Source organism: Emericellopsis atlantica (genome assembly GCF_019669845.1).
Source record: "Emericellopsis atlantica unplaced genomic scaffold F5Z01scaffold_63, whole genome shotgun sequence".
Lineage (NCBI taxonomy): Eukaryota > Fungi > Ascomycota > Sordariomycetes > Hypocreales > Bionectriaceae > Emericellopsis > Emericellopsis atlantica.
In genome coordinates this window covers 23440-42338 of record NW_025764765.1, presented here as the reverse complement: position 1 = coordinate 42338, position 18899 = coordinate 23440, and the positions used below count along the sequence as shown (strand labels likewise).

Below are 18899 nucleotides of genomic sequence, written 5' to 3'. Positions count from 1 at the left end.
AACAACTGGTCTGTTAGCTCAGTTGGTTAGAGCGTCGTACTAATACATGATCAATGTGTTGAGTAATGCGAAGGTCAGCGGTTCGACCCCGCTACGGACCATTCTTTTTGGGTATCTTGAACATTTGCTTTATTCTCTGATTGCGGATTGAGATAACCTTTTTGCGTGTCAAGATGGTTGTCAGAATTGTGCGCTGATAGATGCCACGCGCCACCTGAGATCGTGGGGCTGACAGTTGCAGAGCGAACCGCCCGAGCATTCAGCTGCACTCGAGTCCTTACAACACCAGCGGACGAAGGGCTGTTGTGATTGCTGCCAATGTTCCAGGGAGTGTGCATATATTGTCTGCATCTTTCGTCCCCAAGAGCCCAATTGAATTACCCTGGGTTGTGCCGGTCTGAACGGGACAGACTGTTCGTCGACTAGATGACTGACTTCAATTGATCCATCCGTCCAACTAAGCCCAGTCATCGATGCAGTCTTCACAATCGACGGCTCACGGCTTCTTCTTCACCCACATTTTAGTGATGATATCCTTGGCGGAATCGTGGCGAGCTCCCTGACGAGACCACTGACAACATCATCACCACCCTCGTGCGCATGCTCCGCCTGCCGCGGTTGTCGAATGCTGACACTGGGTTAGGTTTGCCGGGAGGCGAGATCGCTGCACAAGAACCCGAAGAACAGGTAGCGTAGAGAAAATCCGGGAGTAGTACTGTTGCCCGTGGACGATGCTCCTTGGGAGAGGGCTCATGACTCAACCCACCACCATGGAACAAGGCTGTAGGTTCTCATTTTCTGGCTGGTCTTCCAACTCGGTAGAAAACAATGGAAGCGGAAGCGACGGGGAAACCTAGAAATGCAAGTATAAAAGCAAGAGTATCCAGATATATCGTCTCAGGATTTGCTGATCATGTCACACACAACGACTGAATTCGTACATGTCGAGGCTCAAGCAGCACGCGCCAACGCGTGGCGGGATGCGCGGCGTTGTCCATCGCCGAACCGAATCTACTTCACGCCGTAAACTCAATTACATGCTGCCCAAAAAAACCTTACACCACAACCAACTAATAATCTCTATTGTGCAATTCTCAACACTCCGCATCGCTGCTATGAGTAAACCCCTAGCATTCGGCTTCAACGCCGCGAAAAAGACTACCTCAAAAGCCGCGCCCCCCAAGCGAAAACCCATGTTTGGCGGCGACGATGATTCGGACAATGAAGTACAATCTGCGGGCGGCGTCACAACACAAGCTATAGACGGAGATCTTGACGACTTTGTGACCACCAGTCGCGAAGATGTCCCTCAAGATGCGCGCAAATCGGCCAAGGCCAAAAACGGACCACCGTCGCAACCGCCGAAACTCAAGTCAAAGACTCAACAACCCAGCACAATGTTCGGCGATCTATCGAGCAGTCTGACATCGCGCAAGAATGCCGAAGCAGCAGCCGACCTCGACTCCAGCGTCTACGAATACGACAAAGTCTACGAATCTCTCAAACCGAAGAAGCACACCACCAAAGAAGACAAGGAAAGGAAACCAAAGTACATGCGCGGGCTCATGGAGGCGGCCGACGTGCGCAAGAGAGATCAGCTGATCGCGGAGGAGAAGAAGATTGCACGCGAACGAGAAGAAGAAGGCGACGAATATGCCGACAAGGAGAAATTTGTGACGGAGGCATACAAGCGCCAGCAAGAGGAGAACAAGAAGTTGCAGGAGGAGGAGAAACGGAAGGAAGAGGAGGAGGCCAAGAAGAACCAGGCCGGCGGAATGTCAGGCTTCTACAAGAATCTCCTGAACAAGACTGAGGAAAGGCACTCGGAAGCAGTCAAAGCCGCAGAAGAAATGGGCAAGGATGGCGCAGCAACGGTCCAGGACGATGAGGAAACGGAGGACGCCCGAGAAGAAGCTAAGCGCCTGGAGGCGCTCAAGGAGAAGGGCACTGATATCGCCGTGAACGAGGATGGCCAGGTGGTCGACAAGCGACAGCTGCTCAAGGGAGGCCTGAACTTGGGCGCCAAGAAGACATCAGCACCGTCCAAGGAGGATCTCCCAGCAGAGAGGCAACGGCCAGCCATGACAGAGCACCAGATAGGCAACCGACAGGCGAGGCGAGAGCGGCAGTCACGGATGCTGGCTGAACAACTGGAAGCGTCGATGAAGCGCTCCCGAGCAGAAGCCGAGGCGCAACAGGAAGAAGTCGAGAGGGCAGCGAAGAGTCGCAAGACCGAGGGCGAGATCTCCAGCGCGAAGGAGAGGTACCTCGCCAGAAAGCGCGCAGCCGAAGAGGCCAAGAAGTCAGGGGATAGCACTGCATAGACATGATACCCAATGAATGAATGACACCAAGATAATTTCCATCTCGATTAGCTGTTTGCGACGCGCCTTGTTTTGGAGCTGCGCTTGTCTATAAATTTGTATGTGTACAACAGTCCGATCGGACGCGGCCGGTCGTTGCTTCGTTACAGTAAGTGTTATACAGTCCTTCGCATCGTTCGTACAATCCGTGTGTCGTATCTACATCTGCACGCCCTGCTCTTGACGTAGGCGGTCGATGTAGGAGGAGTTGACCTTGTTCCAGGCGGCCATGTACTTTTCCATGCATGAGGTGGCGCATGACTGCTCGCTGCTGGAGAGAGAGCCGCCAGGCTTGGGGACGCACTTCTGGAAGCAGTTTTCCTGCAATTTCTGTGTCGCAGGTCAGTCGGTCTGTTGGGCAAGTTTGCGAGCTGTCGTCGGCGAGCCTACCTCAATGAGAAGGCGCACGTTGGCCATGTTGGCCTCACTGCTGACCTGCTGCATGACAGCTTGTTTGACCGAGGCGGAGTCCATGATGACGAGATGTTGTGGTATTATTGGAGGTTGAAAGGTTGGAGCGACGTTGCGGACTCGTTGACGCTTCGGAATCTCTTCGAGGCTCGCGAACAAGTCTTGCATCGACTGTGGCTGGTGCGTGTGGCGCAGACAGGGGGTTAGAGAGACCGTCCAAGGGGGACTGGACCCCAGATTGTGGCGCACCTCGTGTGGCCCCCCATGGCGGCAGCGGAAAGAGGACAGCTAGGCTCTAGCTTGTGACTCTGGGACTTGAGATCGACCTCCCTGCCCACGCAAGAACCCGACAGCGGCCCCTCCACGATTCGAATTTCCCAGATCGCCCTTGATTGATTGTAGGGCAGGGACTTTGCTTCGGCCCCGATACCGTTCACCGCTTCAAATTCAGCGTGCTGCGCACGTAACGAGTCGCATCCATGCGTTGGTCTTCGCTTCCCGCCGCGCTCGTCGCGGCGCTCGCCTGGACGACAAATGCTCAGAGCGATGGTAACGAGAACATCAAGAGCGTCTCGGTGGGTGCTTTAGCGGTATGAGAGCTTCAAACAGTACTGACGACGCAGTAGTTGCGCACACACACCTTGGTTCAGGTCAGTTGATACGGACGGCACGCGACTCGACCCGACGACGCTGACCGTGATAGCCCTACCTTGATTCTGACATGGCGAGTCGCTGGTTCGACTTTGGAGGGGATACAGTGATCCGCACAGACTCGTATGGGATATCTCTGCCAATGGAGTCTAGACGCGTCTGCTAACGCCTGGGTAGTCATGTCCGCCTCACATCCGACCGTCCTTCGCAATCCGGCTGGCTGTTTTCCCGCGTCCCATTGACGGCGACCAACTGGGAGGTCGAGGTCGAGTTCAAGGTCTCGGGCCGCAACCAATTGTACGGCGATGGCTTCGCCATGTGGGTGACCCGCCAGCGCGGCGTGCAGGGTAACGTGTTTGGCCATACGGACAACTTTGAGGGTCTCGGTGTGTTTGTCGACACGTACAAGAACAACCGCCCCGGCGTCGTCTTCCCCTATGTGATGGCCATGTTTGGCGATGGGCAGACCAGCTACGACAAGAACAACGATGGCAAGGCGTCCGAGTTTGCGGGCTGCTCGGCGCGCGGCATCCGCAACGCCAACCAGCCCACGAAGCTGCGCCTGACCTACTTCCAGGACAAGCAGCTCAAGCTGGAGCTCCAGTACAAGAACGAGAACGACTGGCAGCTGTGCTTCGACGCGGACTCGCCCCCTGCCATCCCCAACATTGCGTACCTGGGTTTCAGCGCCGAGACGGGCGAGCTCAGCGACAACCACGACATCATCTCTGTGCGCGCCAAGAACCTCTACAACAGCCCGATTGTGGGTGGCAGCAGCAAGTCGACGCCCGGCAACAAGAACAAGTCAACATCGCGCGCCAAGCAGGGCGGTGGGGGCTGGATGTGGTTCTTGGCCAAGATTGTCCTGTTCGGCATGGCTGTCGGCGGTGCGTACGCTGGATGGGTGGCATATCGTTCGAGGAGCAAGTCGCACCGTTTCTAGGTCATGGTATAGTGGCGTCAACGGATGGATCTAGGGTGCACGGCGGCATATGGGAAAGTTTGCCTGGGATGCATGGGTTTGGGTAGCGTGGCTTACGGCTGTGAGAGGTTGTGTCTGGGGTTTGCTACTCGGCAATTGTAGTGTATGACATAGGGGCACAATGATTTAGCAAGCAGACCTTCACTCTCAACCGACAGTCTATGTACAGCTAAGATTCATGCAGCCGGGAATGTTTCGCAATCAATAACGAGGCAACGGAAATAATCCCATGTCTGCTCTATCATGGAGAGAACCTACCAATGCCCTGATGAAATGCTGCTTGTCCCTTCACGATCCGGGGTAGATGCTCCCTTGAGAAGGCGCCATAACTGGACTAGCCCACTCAGCTAGGCACGACAAGCCCGACTGTGAATCAGCCTCATCCAGAGACTAGAGTGACAGCTCGCGGGGCTTTCACAGCTGTTAGTTGCGGGCTCTGTTATGCAATCACCAATACCAGGTAAGTAAGGTTCACAGGAGGAGTTCCAGTCAGCTCCAGTCTGCTGCTGGCCAGGCTAGCGCTCCCCAAGACCAACAGAGACCGAGAGCATCCTTCAGGTCCAATCCTCCCGTTCCCCTCCATCCTCCATGATCACTGACGTATCTGCGCTTCAATTGCCCGCCTAGTTTACCTTGGCCCGGGTCCATTTCAGCCCCCAGAGCTCGAACACTCGAGGGTTTCCCGTCGGGTCCTTGCTCCTCACTGCTTGCATGTAACTCGTGACTAGTTTCTCTTGCCTTGCTGATCCGTTTACTCGACGCTGGCAATTCCCGATCGATTGCGTCTCTCACAACCAACTTATTAGTACTTGCTTGCCTACCTTAATTTCTTACGTACGTCCGCGCACAAGGCCTGTTTGTGTCCGCCTCCTCAACGCAATCGAGCTGTCGATCTGGACTGCGCCAGCGCGGAACTTGCGATTGCGTCCGTCTGCAAACCATCCAAAGTACACTGCACGAGATTGCGTCGCATCCGGCCATTGACGCAGCATTGAGGCCGTCCGTGACAATGCCCGGGCTCAATTTCTTGAAGAAGATCCGCAGCAAGGACGGCCATCACGAGCACTCGAATGGCCCGACCAGCCCGACCGCAGCGAAGCAGACTCAGCAGCAGACTCAGCAGCAGACTCAGCAGCAGCAGCAGAAGCCACAAGCTGGAGGCACCGGGAACGCTGGCGCGGCTCAAGGTTTCGGTCCAGCAGGTCAAGGGCAGCAGCAGCAGCATGGCGGGGAAGGCGCGACGGTGACGGCAGGCGCCCAACCCCACGTCGACAACCGCCGCGCCAACGACGGCGCCTTTTTGAACTCTGAACAGCCTCAACCCTCACCATCCAACATCTCGCCTGGCGCTGCCCCTCCTCCTCCACCCTACGACTCCCGCCAGAACCAGCAGCAGAACAGCCCCAGCATCAATAACCTAGTCAATGCGCCCCAGGATGAAGGGGCCCCTACTCCCAATCAGCAGCACTCCTCACCCTTCAGCAAGAGCGCATTGAACTTGGGCCCAACCCTCGTCCCGACCGTCAGCGCCAGTCCCGGCACGGATCCCGCCGCCCTACAGAAGCAGCAGCAGGCTGCGCTCCCTCCACCACGCAACCCACCACAGTCGCAGCAACAGCCGCCGGCGCAGCAGCAGCAGCAGCAGGGCGAGCAGCCCACCGACGCCAGCCGCGACCCCGACGCCATGCCGACCGACCAACCCGAGCAACAATCGCAGCCGGCGCAGCAGGTACAGCAGAATGAACAGTCGCAGCAAACACAGGCGGTGCCGCAACAGCAACAGCACCACCAACCGCAGCAGCAGCACGCGGCCCAGTCCGTGTCTGGACACCAGCACCAAGGCAGCACCAGCTCGACGCCCCGCATCACAAAGGGCAAATACACACTCAATGACTTTGACATGCTGAGGACGCTCGGCACGGGCAGCTTTGGCCGGGTCCACCTCGTCCAGTCCAAGCACAACCAGCGCTTCTACGCAATCAAGGTGCTGAAAAAGGCGCAGGTGGTCAAGATGAAGCAGGTCGAGCACACCAACGACGAGCGCCGCATGCTGAGCGATGTCAAGCATCCGTTCCTGGTCACGCTGTGGGGCACCTTTACGGATGTCAAGAACCTGTACATGGTGATGGATTTTGTGGAGGGCGGTGAGCTCTTTTCCCTGTTGCGGAAATCAGGCGTGAGTAAAATAGCCAGGCCCGTGCGAACGCACGCGCCGATGCGTGTCTTGTCCAGCTGACTGAGCATGTGTCCATAGCGTTTCCCCAATCCCGTCGCCAAGTTCTACGCGGCCGAGGTCACCCTGGCGCTGGAGTACATGCATGCCAAACATATCATATACCGCGACTTGAAGCCCGAGAACTTGCTCCTTGACCGGCATGGGCATCTTAAGATCACCGACTTTGGCTTCGCCAAGCGGGTGCCCGACAAGACATGGACGCTCTGCGGCACGCCTGACTACTTGGCACCAGAGGTCGTGTCGAACAAGGGCTACAACAAGTCAGTGGACTGGTGGTCGCTTGGTATCCTAATATACGAGATGCTGTGCGGCTACACGCCCTTCTGGGACAGCGGATCGCCCATGCGCATCTACGAGAACATTCTCAAAGGCAAGGTGAAGTATCCCGCGTACATAGCACCCGAGGCGCAAGACCTTCTCCAGAAACTCATCACCGCGGACCTCTCCAAGAGGCTGGGGAATCTTTATGGGGGATCCAACGACGTGAAGAACCACCCTTGGTTCCACGAAGTCACCTGGGACCGCTTGGCGCGCAAGGACATTGATGCGCCGTACACGCCGCCCGTCAAGGCTGGCGCCGGCGACGCGAGTCAATTCGACAAGTACCCAGAGGAGCATGAGAAGTACGGCCAGTTGACTGGCAGTGATGAGTAAGTCTGATCAGGGAACGTTGTCCTGGAAGCCCACTTGCTAACGAGCTCAGATACGGCCACCTGTTCTCCGAGTTCTGAACGATCCTCACTTCGTGTCGCTTGCGTGCGCAATGCTTGTTATCAATCTATTCATGGGCACAATTGGAAATCCTGGGACGGGCGTAATGCTTTGGCGGGTGCTGGGGGAAAGGTTTGCGCTAAAGCAGGCGGGGAATCCACGCAAAGAACCTAAAGCCACATGCAAGAGCCGTTTTCGGTCGTCCTTGATCGCTGCGGCAATAAAAGAATCGTTATATTGCTATTTGAAGAGTTCGTGATGGAATTGTCTTCGATTACGCGGCGGGAGAGTGAAGCCCACATAGCTGACTGACTGACAAAAGGTCCCTCCCGATAACCGGCGTCTCCGCTCTTTGCGGTTCTGTCAAGGGAGCAATTGACATGGATGGATACTTTATTACTCACAGCTCTTCATGTGCTTTTCCTACGATGATGCCAGGCTAGCTAACTAAAAGCTGAAGCAAATGCCAACATGCATTGTCACGTCACTCAATCACTCCAGCCCGCCTGAGACCCTGTGCACTGCTCAGCAGGGTGTTCACCAAGTTTGACCTCGGCCGCATCCGCGCCAGCATCGCCTGCGACCATGAGCTTCGGCATTGACCTTCCATCGGACCAAGATTGGTCACAGCTGCTGGCCAGCTTGGACGTTGACGCAGGAGTCGAGACCAATGGCAATACCTGTGAGCCCGAGCACGACGTGCGCGGCCAGACCAGGGTTCATGTTGGCCATGCGCACGCCCCGACGCCTCCCAAGGTGGGAACGCGCTTCTCGACGGCATCGCTCAAGATCCTCAAGGCCTGGCTGCGTGACCATGAGGACCATCCGTACCCGTCCTCCAAGGACATTAGTCGTCTGGAGGCCCAGACTGGTCTGGAAAAGCAGCAGATCACGAATTGGTACGCCAACGTTCGACGACGTACGCGAGCCCGGCACGTCCCGAGACCTACGTCTCCTAGTCTGGTGAGTGTGAAATCTCAGAGGCAGCCTCCTGGGCAGGATACGGGACGCAGCATACCGGGAGAGCCTAGTGCATCGCCGTTCTGGGACATGGACCCCATGCAACGATGGCAGAGCTCGCCACCAGAGTACGAACCCTCGGCAGCTGCGGATATCCTAGCTGCCGTGTCGGCGTCCCACCACCGCGATGGAAATGGTGCGAAAAGGGCGGATACTGGCTACATGGACCGGGCGACGTCTGACGATGCCTCGTCAGCCACATCCGCTCGTCGCTCCAACTCGAGCACGGGCAGCTCGGTGGGTTCGGCGTACTCGTACGCCTCGCAGACGTCGCGCAAGTCCATCGACGTGCTCGCCACACAGAAGCCCCGGCGCCGAAAGCGCAAGGTCGCGGCGAGGAGACAGGCCGACAAACGGACCGGCCTCCTGATCGCGACGCGGACGTATCAGTGTACCTTTTGCGCAGAGACCTTTGCGACGAAACACAACTGGCAGAGACACGAAAAGTCGCTGCATATTTCTCTCGAGGGATGGGAGTGCTCGCCGGATGGACCGACCTTTGTCGACGCGGACAGCAACAAGGCGACATGTGTGTACTGCGGACTGGCCGACCCCGACGCGGCGCATATTTCTGGGCATGACTACGGGGAATGTGAGAGGCGCGCGCCCGAGGAGCGCATATTCTACCGCAAAGATCACCTGCAGCAGCACCTGACGCTGGTCCACGGAGCTGCCTTTCAGAGGACGCCCATGGAGACGTGGAAGCGGCAGAACCAGCTGATCCGGTCCCGTTGCGGCTTCTGCAACCTCGCCATGGAGTCGTGGGACGAGCGCGTGGATCACATTGCTGAGCACTTTAAGACGGGCAAATCCATGGCGGACTGGGAGGGAGGCTGGGGGTTTGAGCCGCATGTTGCCGACAAGATCGAGAGTGCGATCCCTCCATGTACGTTTCCATGTCCCGCTTGGAATAGATATTTTTATGCCAGAGCTTTCGCAGGCTAACGAAAAGATGCAGATCTGATTCACTATGAGCGGTACTCCCCGTGGCCCTTTACGGGCTACCAAGGGCCTCCGGACACACCATCCAGTGCTTTTGAGCTGATCAGCGCCGAGATGGAGTACTACTCGAACGAGTACATGGCGGCCCACCAGCGACGTCCCACGCTGCCCGAGATGCAGTACGAATGCTGCAGCCGTGTCATGGGCGCCGAGCAGCTCACGGCGGCGCACAACAGGCAGACGCGCGGCGACGGAGGAGACGTGGGCACGTCGGCGTCGTGGCTGCGCGACCTGATCATGTGCGACGAGTCCATTGCGCGCGAGGCTCGCCTCCGGCCCCTCCGGGACGCGGCCAAGGTGAGCATCACACCGCTGCGCATCATTGGCAGGGCGACGCTGTTTGAGTCCTGCGCGCTCGAGGGCGAGCTGCAGCAGCGGGTGCAGGCGTCGCACGCGGTGGGACTGGCCGTCACGAACCAAGATATCCGTGTCCTGGCGTGCCAGGTTGTGGCCGACATGACGGCGACGGCCAAGAGGCCGTCCAAGTCGACGCAGGATTTCCTGATCGAGTTGATCTACACCGCCAGCGGCACGTGGTTCACCAAGTTTCGCGAACGAGCGGGTTTGCCCATCGACGACGCGTGCCCATCGGAGCTGCATGGCGCTGGGAGCGGCTGGCACGACGAGAGCGTGATGGAAGCGACACTAGGTGGTCCAGAAGCGAGTCTGGGCTCCTTGACCATGACCGACGACGTCTCATCCTACAGCCCCAACTTCCAGAGCCCGCACGGGGCGGCGGGGGGCTTGCGAGAACACCGGCTGGGCGACGATAGCTGCTACCGCCGGCTGATGAAGGAGCTGGTGCGGTACACGCGGAGTGCCATGTCACCTTACAACCCGAACCGACACGTGCCGACGGATGAGGAGCTGCAGCACCACGCGCGCTGGATCATGTTTGACGAGTACGTATCCTCCTTGCCTGCCTCGGGGGCTCTTTTACTGACTTGACGGCCTTAGCGATGACCCGTGGAACCAGACGCCTGCGGACAATGCCGAATGGCTACGGCATTTCAAGAAGGACCAGGGGCTTGATGTGGATGATCCCGATCTGAGTGTGTCGTGAGATAAGGCTCTTCAGGTCAGACCAGGATATTCTCTTCGAAAGATGAGGAATGCGATGAACAGAGGACTGGTGTGGGGGCTGGTGTTTGAAGAGAACATGAAGAGAGCAGAGCAGAGTCGAGTCCTGTCCTGTCCTGACGCGTCTGTCGGGAAGTGACTGTCAGGGAAACGGCGCCTTTCCTCTTGCGGACTAGCCCGCGGGTAGCTGTCAGTCACAATCTGGGGATGGATCACATGAAGCATCAAGAACATCTTCTCGTTCTTCGTGTCCAAATCTGTCTCTCGGAGCGAGTTCAATGTGAGAAAGGCTGGAGTTGGAATCGAAGCCTCAATTCACGGTCTAATGTAACTCACCAGAGGGGGTTAGATACACGGCATAAACTGTCTAATTGGCGTGCACAATGGTTGCTGGGAGAAGCTTGAAGCCTGAGTGAGACCAGATTCATGTTGAAAGGGATCCACGCATGTAATTACCAGCTATGGTCTCCAGTCGTCCCCATTGACCAAGTACTTACGCTTCACACATCACACTGCCACTTGCATTCCTTGTGCCCGATAGGCTCAACTCGATCGGCGAGCATGGACCCCCCCCCCCCCCCCAGCCAAAGAGGCAGCAGACTGCACGTGGCTTCGTCCACGTCCCATGCAAGACTCAACAGCTACGTATGCACGCTCGCGCAGGCCAAAAGACGAAAGTGAAACATGACACATCGACAGCAAAGTATTTAGAGTAAGGTATCCGTAAAATCCAATGACATGACTAACCGTTGCCTCGGTGTCGAGCGTGGCGTGTTTGCAAAGTGTGGGGCGTCGAGCCACTGAGTCCGTGGCTGCTCCGACCGACCCCTGCAGGAGGTTCTAAATACCCGTCAAGCCCTCCAGTCCCCGATGGAATTCAAGACAGGCAACCTCATAGCAACAATCCGTCCGTCACCTTGAGCCTCACTCACCTCGTCACCACTCGCCAGCCCTTCCTCTTCTTCCTGTCTCTCATTCAGCGAGCTCGCCTACTGCTTGTCTAATTCCTGGCTTCTCACCTCTTCCGTTCCTTGGCCGGCCTACTTTGTAATCAACGTTCACCCATCTGCTCGAACCACCACCCGTCCTCGTCGAGCCCATTCGATATAATTATTCCCCTGCGCGCGGAACCCTCGACGACACAGGCACATCCTGCCTCCGTCATCTCTATCATACGAGGGTCAACCCCCCCTTACCCGACGCACGATCCCATGGCCGCCACAAACAACCGCACATCCCTTTCCTCGACACGAAGCGGCTCGCCCTCGCCCGATACCCTCCCTACACCAGCCATCGGCGCCGTCTCGGACCTCTCTCGCTACTCGTCCACAACCTCCTCTCTCTCCAACACCTCCAGCGCCGCGGATGCGACGTCGCGCGACTCGTCCATGCACAGTGATCTCGCTACCCCGCGCAACGGCTCTCGACCGCCACCGCGCCAAAACTCCCACGGCCACGATGTGAAGCGACGGAGGGGGTACATGCGCCCACAGGCCACCGACTTTGCGGCCAGTGCCAAGTCGAGGGAGAGCGTCATGAGTCTGGGCAGCATCGCGCACCTACAATACTACTTTGCGCGCACGGGACTGCTGGACGGCAAGGGGGGCCAGTTGGCTCGTAAAAAGTCAAAGCACCCTGCCACGCTCGATCTCTCGGCCCTCGAAGCATCCGGGAGCGAGCTTGGAGGCCCGGGTACAGACCCTGACTCGTCGTATGGCTCTGTCGACAGCAGCAGCCCCGACGTGGGCGCGCACCCGTACAGTAACCGGTCATTGACAGAGTCGCCAACCGACGAGGACGACGATTCCTTTTCGGATAGCTTTGCCGAGTCCGAGTCGGGGATGCTGCCGCCGACGGTGAGCACGTACAACCACAAGGAGAAGGTCGTCCCCAAGCCACCCACAATCGTGGAGCTCAAGGCCGAGCTGGACACCACACTGGCAGAGGCGGCCAAGGCGATCAAGGAAGTCCAACATAGAAAGGAGGGCACCTACGTCGAACCCGCCGACGCGCCCCGGCTGCCCAACATGCCCGACGAGAACACACAGGGCTGGTTCGAGCTGCAGGGCATGCAGATCCTCGATGTCGTCACCCTCGCCATCCGCGCGGCCAAGATGTACTACACCGCCCACGAGATGCCCGACCGACTCGACGCGATCAAGTCGGAGAAGCAGGTGCGCGCCGACCTGCTGGTCGTCATGGAGGTCCTCAAGCAGCAGGCGACCCGCCACTTCAAGGGCGGCATGAAGGACGACGAGGTCAAGACCATCAACGGCTGGATCGAGAGTGTCTACGACATTCTCCGAAAGGAGGCCGAGATTGAGGCGGCGGAGAAGGCGGAGCGCGCGAGCTGGACGTGGCTGGACGGTGACTGGACCGGCCGCGAGTACGAGCGCGAGAGGGCCTTTCTCTCCTCCATGGACCCCGAGGCCGCGTCGCTCCCCGCGTGGACGCCCGTGTCGGATGCCGCCCAGGTGCCGACGCCCTTTCTCGCGGCCTTCCAGAACGGCCTGCGTCTCGTGAAGCTCCACAACGCGGCGGTGCACAAGTCGAGGCGGCGCTTCGGCGCCATCCCCACGTTTCACACCGACACCCAGAAACCCTACCGCTGCGCCGACAACCTACGGTACTGGGTCAAGGCGGCGGAGCTGCGGTTCGAGATACACCTCAGGGTCGACGTCATGGGCGTCGTCAACAACAGCGGGCCCGAGGCGTGGCAGACGTTTGAGGCCGCCATCCTCCAATGGTGCCGTCATGTGCGAGAGGAGCTGGCCAGGGAGCTGGCGCGGTGATCTCGTCATGGCTCCCTAGCTGGTAACAAGACACGATGAGCGACGCAGACCATGGTATTACTACATACAGACAGTTTCCGTTCTTTGTTTGGCTTTTGTGGGCTGCGTCCGGGCATCATCAGATGCGCACGCGTTTGCCCCAAGTCTTTTTTTTTTTTTTTTTTTTCAAAAGCGACTCCAGATCTACTTCGACCTTCTCGCATATACCCCCATTGGCATTAGATATCAGGCGTATTCATGATTCATTTCACCCCCCGTCAGTAGAATATTATGCAAAGTCTATTTGAGTTCATTGAATCATATCGCGGCTACCTTGGCACAGGTAGGATGCAGCTTCATACGTAAGAGTGGTAGCAAGCAAGTGAGCAGACATGTGTGTCCGTATCCCCTTCGCCCTTCACAGCGGCATCAGGCCTATGCCCCCTCCGGGCCGCTTCACGATCCGTCCATCTCGCTGCGGTCCAGACGATGTTGCCCGAGAGGCGGTCGACGAGCCGCTAGCTTTCCGAGATCCGGCACCTCCACCTCCACGACGACGACTGCCGCCGCCGGCAGCGGCTGGCCCACTCCCACTGGTCGATCGCTTATTAGCCCACTTGTTGGACTTGCCGTACTTCTTGCCGGCCCCTCCTCCTCGGGACGTTGATCTCGGCCGGCTGCTGCTGCTACCACCACCACCACCCCCTCGGCCGGTGCCGCTTTGTGCCGATAGGCCTGCGAGTTCGTTGTGCCAGTTCTGAGCTTGCTGTGCAAAGTAGGGCGAATCGGCCGTCTCGCCCTCCTCTTGCTCTTCCTCGAAATAATCCTCCTCGGCCTCGGAGCTGATGAGGTCTACTATGTCCCCATGGCTCCGTGTCGAGGTCGACGGCTCGCCGTGCCCGGATGCCTGCTCGCTCGCTTTGAACAGGTCGTGATGCTCCCTCAAAAGGGGCAGGATCTTGGCGCCATGCTGCTGCACCTTTTCTGCGTCGATGCCGGGGATTCGTTTCATCTGGTCCAATGTCACGGTCCACCGGGCCACCATCTCGCGCAGGTCGCGCTCCGTGAAGAGCGGTTTTCTAAGCCCAAGTCTGTTGCGGATCTGCTCCTCCAAGTCTCGCGCCTCTCTAACAAAGCTGGCGATGAGGTCTTGATGGAGAGCACCAAGGCCGTCGATATTTGAGTCGACAGACACCGACGACGTCTTTTTGGGCGGCTTAGCCCTCGTCGCCTTGCTTGCCTTGGGTGCCTTTGCGGCTGGCGCAGGGTCAAAGGCATCGTCCTCGCAGTCGTCGTCGATGAAGCCGTCCAGGTCGCCATTTTCATCTTCATCGTCCTCGCGGATGCCACGCCCACGTACAATTGGGGACGAGACGTACGTGGACTGCACAGCCCCCGCGTCTTTGCCCTTGGCCTTCTTAGACGCCGGCTTCTTCGCCTTGGACTTGGACTTGGATTGCTTGTCCTCAGTGACCTGGATCGTCAGCATGAGCCTCCGGTTGCCCTGCAGAAAGTCTCTGAAAGTAGGGCCCAGCTGCAAGTATTCCACGGCCATGCTGTGCCTGTTCACCTGGTTGTGCTCTTGGAACGCCTTCTCCGCACAGAGCTTGTCGATGATGCGGATGACCTCATGTTTCTTCAGCCCCGTCGCCGCTCCGTACCATTCATCAGATTCGTGCATCTCCGAGTCTGGGTATTTCTTGCCCAGTAAGATGTCAGCACACTGACTCGGCGTCAGCCGTCTCTGCCGCTTCACGACGTTGAGGGCGGCCACCGCATATTCCGAAAAGTCCTGTTCCTCGAAAACAAGTGCGGCCTTGCAGTTGTCACACTTGTTCCCGCAGTCATCCCGGTGAAAATCCTCGCCAAAGTAGCGCAGGATCTCCGTGCGTCGGCAGGTCGCCTTGTCGTCACAGAAGGCCGTAACTCTGTTCAACATGGCCATCTGCCTCTCCTTCTGCTCCGGGCTCCCCCCATCTCCATCCAAGATCATTCTTTTGAGAGTTCTTATATCTCCCTTGCCATAATAGAGGATGCAATCTGAAGGTTTGCCATCTCGGCCCGCACGCCCAGTCTCCTGATAATACCCCTCGAGGCTTTTCGGAAGGCCGTGATGAAAGACAAACCGGACGTCCGGCTTGTCAATCCCCATGCCGAACGCGATGGTGGCAACAACCACCTTGATTTGTCCTTTCTGCCATGCTGACTGCACAGACCATTTCTCCGCCGGTTCTAGCTTCGCGTGGTAGTGACTCGCCTTGATGCCATGCGCCGACAACTTGGCTGCGACGTCCTCGGTCAGCTTTCGAGAGATGGTGTACACAATGCCGCTCATCCCAGAATAAGATTCCTTGATGCGTTCCGCAATGTTCTCGAGGCAGTTGGCATTGGTTCCCTTGGGCCGGACCTCATAGTAGAGGTTCGGTCGGTTGAAGCTCTGCGAGAAGACCTTGCACCGTGGCATTCCAAGATTGTGCTTGATGTCAAGAATGACATTCTGCGTGGCCGTGGCCGTCAAGGCCATCACCGGGACATTCGGAAACCTCTTGCGAATTTGGCCGATCGTTTTGTAGTCCGGTCGGAAATCGTGCCCCCACTGGCTCACACAATGGGCTTCATCAATGACCAGTCGAGCGAACTTTCCTTTGCGATACAGCGTATCCATCGCATTGCTGAACTGTGTGCTCTTGCTCACCATCTCTGGCGTGACATAGAGGAGCTCGACAAAGTTCTCGGGGCATCTCTCTTCGAAAGCGCTCAGGACTTTTCGCTTGTACTCTGCGGAGCTCTCACTATTGAACGACACAGCTTGAATGCCTAGCGCTTTCATATGGTCGACTTGGTCTTGCATCAGACTGAGCAGTGGCGATACAACAATCGTCATGCCGCGCGTTTTGCCTGAGCGGACGACGGCTGGCAACTGATAGCACAGGGACTTGCCACCACCTGTGGGCATGAGGACAAAGGCGTCCTCCCCGGCCAAGGTTGCGTTGATCGCCTCCAGCTGGTTCTGGCGGAAGCCCCTCATCCGGAATCGATCCTTGAGCTTTTTCTGCACCTCGGGAGACCACGGGTGCCGCATGAGCTCGGCTGGGATGGAGGCTTCGGGGAGACAGTTCTTTTTCTTCCCTGATGCCGCCTTTGAACTTGATGGGCCCCCGGCATTACCAGAGGTCTCCTTGAACGGCCTTCTGGTCGAAGCTGGGACGTCGATGCCTTGTGCTAAAGCAAGCATCTCTTCATCGTCGCTAAAGTCGCTAAACTCATCGCCTGTCCGGCGCTGATGCTGAGTTGCCATGGCGGACCGTGATGGCGCTGGCGGCTTTCGCGACGACCGAGCCAACGGCTCCATATCCTCAAAGTCGTCATCCATCATCTCCAAATCGAGGTCCATCGGGGTGGGCTCATCAACTACGGTAGCAGACGGACGCTGCATTTGGTGTGCCCGTGGGAAGGGGGCCTGCATCAAGTCATCGTCATCCTGTGACAGTACACCCCTCTTGCCATGTATCCTCGAGGCTGGTATCGGCTGGTTCCAAAGCCTGCTCTCCACAGGGGCTTGCGTCTGTTGAACAATATCCGCGCCCATTTCCTGGACGAGGGAGGTCCGCGAGACATCTTGCGACATGTCGACGCTGAAGTGGCTCAGTGGTTGGGTGTCGGGCACAACTACATGCTTGGACACGGGTGCCACATGTTCCGGTGGTGATGAACCCAAAAAGTCCTCCTCCTCGAGTTCGGCGTTTGCCAGGTCTCTCAGCATCGAATCCTCTACATCTTGCACTCGATCGGTGATTTCGTCGAGCAATGCCTCGTCTTCTTCCGTATCGAGACCCTCAGCATAGCCCACCGACACCTTCTCTGCCAGCGCTTCCCGCTCATCACACAGCGTACGATACTGTTTCAGCACCTCGGGCAGCTCTTCGAGAGCCTTCTGTTGCTTTTGTAGGCGTTCTTTGGCAGACTTGATCACGGCCCGTCTTTCCTTCGGTGCACGCTCTTGCAGCGCTTGCTTGAAGTCCTCCCCATTCTGGCGCAATTGCCGCTCAAGACTCCTCTTTAGATTCTCGACAACGTCTGATCCCTTCCAAAGGCGCGACAACAACTGGCGTTGTTCTTTTGAACTTGATGAGCTCATGTTGGGAGGTGCTCTGTCCGACGACGTAGTCGACGTTTGTTCTGACGGACATGGCACGCCGTCTAGTTGAGATGGCTGTGGTGCCTGTGACATTGACTTACGCGCCTGCAATGACACTTGGCTCGTACTGACACCCGCCCTAGATCCGTTGACATCGTGTTGAGGAACAGCAGAGGCGTTGTGCGAAGGAGGTGTCTGAAATTCCTCGTCCCCATCGTCGGAATCCGGAATCACGAGGTCATCATCAAACCCGTCGAATGTTTCTTCTTCTTGGACACGAGACCGGCGTGGGTTCTGGGGGGCGCGTCTCGGAGAAGCGCTTTTAATGGTCGAGAGAGCAGCAGGAAGCGCACTCGAACTGGCCTTGATTGGACTCTGCTTGACAATGGCCTCGGCCATTCTGGTTTGCTTTTGTCGAAGCGGTGATGAGCTTCCTGCCTCGTACTTGTCGCGTTTCTCACTGGGGCTCTTTCTTCGTTTCGTCGTAGTTCCCGTCATGGCAGAATGCCCTCTGCGCTCTACTTTGGGCCTCCGAGGGGTTGTTGCGGGAGGCTGTGTGTTGAGTAAGGCGTAAATGTCGGGAAACTCGTCGTCTTCAATCTCATCTTTGACGGTGGCTTTGCTGATATCGCTGCTCTTCCTCTTCTTGCCGCTGGACAGAGGCTGGGCTCGCGCAGCATGATCCTCGTTCCATATGGTCACGTCGTTGCCAAACACTGAATCTGAAGATGCACTATTTTCCTCGGTGAGATCCATCGCTTCGGCCCAGTCGTCAATATCGAGGTCTGTCAGGTCGGAGGGCAACTTGGGCTCCAATGATTGCGGTGCCGCCGGCCCTCGTTTTGGCGAGACATGTTGCTTAGCTCGACGAGGTGTCGCCACTTCTCAATGATTAATACGGAAACATGACATTGCTGGACCGGTTCCCTCGTACCTGGGGCTCCTCCAAGCCGACCATCTTTGGATGGAGTCGGCTGCTCTAGGAGTGGGAGCTGATCCACCCTCGATAGCAGCGAGGGTTTCTTGGATTTGGATGCCGATGTCAAGCGACCCATGTTCCAATCGTCTGCTGTGATTTCGGCAAAGTCCTCCTCTATGTCGCTGTCCGCTATAGTAGGTCCATGGGAGGGCTCAGCAGGAGCACGGATGTCGGGGCGGCTAGACTGTCCCACGTTCGAGTTGGGCAGCGAACGCGTCTCGATGGTATTGACATGTGGTTCGGCATGTGTACTCGTCGTTTGTGACAATGTCGAGTTGCCAGCGCTTGGGTATGCGGGGATCGAGAACTTTGAGGCGGACGCGTTGTGTAACAACCAGGGCAAGTGGTCGTTGAGGTTGTTACGCGTCATGAAGTCAGCGTCAGGGTGCCGGACAGACGGTAATAACGGGCGACATTTGATGGCCAGGTCCAGTCGTTCGCGAGGTCCAAAGTGAACTGGGGGGATTTGGCTGGTGGCCGGTCAATGTTGTTCACCACGCACCACCGTGATCCGCCAGGCGGCAGCTTTGAAGTGGAGTAGCAGGCGCTCGACAG

At 57.5% G+C, this 18899-nt stretch overlaps 7 protein-coding genes and 1 non-coding gene across 8 annotated transcripts; 6 read left to right on the top strand and 2 right to left on the bottom strand.

Annotated features, from left to right (window-relative positions):
- The first annotated feature begins 7 nt into the window (after positions 1–7).
- F5Z01DRAFT_t103 lies at positions 8–101 on the top strand. Its single transcript has one exon. It is a non-coding gene; the product is annotated as a tRNA-Ile (tRNA).
- Positions 102–1115: 1014 nt separating this feature from the next.
- On the top strand, positions 1116–2324 carry F5Z01DRAFT_631570 (coiled-coil domain-containing protein 55-domain containing protein; the record flags this gene model as incomplete). Its single annotated transcript, XM_046261798.1, has 1 exon — positions 1116–2324. One exon carries the CDS (start codon positions 1116–1118, stop codon positions 2322–2324), a length of 1209 nt encoding a protein of 402 aa, XP_046113449.1.
- A 21-nt stretch (positions 2325–2345) lies between these two features.
- Positions 2346–3011, bottom strand: F5Z01DRAFT_669039 (Tim10/DDP family zinc finger-domain-containing protein). The gene is made up of 2 exons (XM_046264387.1): positions 2754–3011; positions 2346–2693 (listed from the first exon to the last, which is right to left on the bottom strand). The coding sequence occupies exons 1-2, from the start codon at positions 2940–2942 to the stop codon at positions 2523–2525; spliced, it is 360 nt and encodes a 119-aa protein (XP_046113448.1). The 5' UTR covers positions 2943–3011; the 3' UTR covers positions 2346–2522.
- On the top strand, positions 3012–4644 carry F5Z01DRAFT_669035 (concanavalin A-like lectin/glucanase domain-containing protein). The gene is made up of 4 exons (XM_046264386.1): positions 3012–3349; positions 3401–3424; positions 3478–3548; positions 3603–4644. The coding sequence occupies exons 1-4, from the start codon at positions 3254–3256 to the stop codon at positions 4366–4368; spliced, it is 957 nt and encodes a 318-aa protein (XP_046113447.1). The 5' UTR covers positions 3012–3253; the 3' UTR covers positions 4369–4644.
- A 772-nt stretch (positions 4645–5416) lies between these two features.
- F5Z01DRAFT_631578 (camp-dependent protein kinase catalytic subunit) lies at positions 5417–7374 on the top strand (the record flags this gene model as incomplete). The annotated part of the gene is made up of 4 exons (XM_046261799.1): positions 5417–6136; positions 6212–6583; positions 6662–7293; positions 7347–7374. The coding sequence occupies 4 exons, from the start codon at positions 5417–5419 to the stop codon at positions 7372–7374; spliced, it is 1752 nt and encodes a 583-aa protein (XP_046113446.1).
- Positions 7375–7939: 565 nt separating this feature from the next.
- F5Z01DRAFT_684547 (homeobox and C2H2 transcription factor) lies at positions 7940–10439 on the top strand (the record flags this gene model as incomplete). Its single annotated transcript, XM_046265940.1, has 4 exons — positions 7940–7977; positions 8071–9260; positions 9333–10278; positions 10334–10439. 4 exons carry the CDS (start codon positions 7940–7942, stop codon positions 10437–10439), a joined length of 2280 nt encoding a protein of 759 aa, XP_046113445.1.
- Positions 10440–11236: 797 nt separating this feature from the next.
- Positions 11237–13522, top strand: F5Z01DRAFT_715872 (uncharacterized protein). Its single transcript, XM_046266523.1, has one exon. The coding sequence runs from the start codon at positions 11668–11670 to the stop codon at positions 13246–13248; it is 1581 nt and encodes a 526-aa protein (XP_046113444.1). The 5' UTR covers positions 11237–11667; the 3' UTR covers positions 13249–13522.
- A 1-nt stretch (position 13523) lies between these two features.
- Positions 13524–18867, bottom strand: F5Z01DRAFT_740691 (QDE3 protein). The gene is made up of 2 exons (XM_046266844.1): positions 18300–18867; positions 13524–18246 (listed from the first exon to the last, which is right to left on the bottom strand). The coding sequence occupies exons 1-2, from the start codon at positions 18712–18714 to the stop codon at positions 13646–13648; spliced, it is 5016 nt and encodes a 1671-aa protein (XP_046113443.1). The 5' UTR covers positions 18715–18867; the 3' UTR covers positions 13524–13645.
- Between the last annotated feature and the right edge of the window lie 32 nt (positions 18868–18899).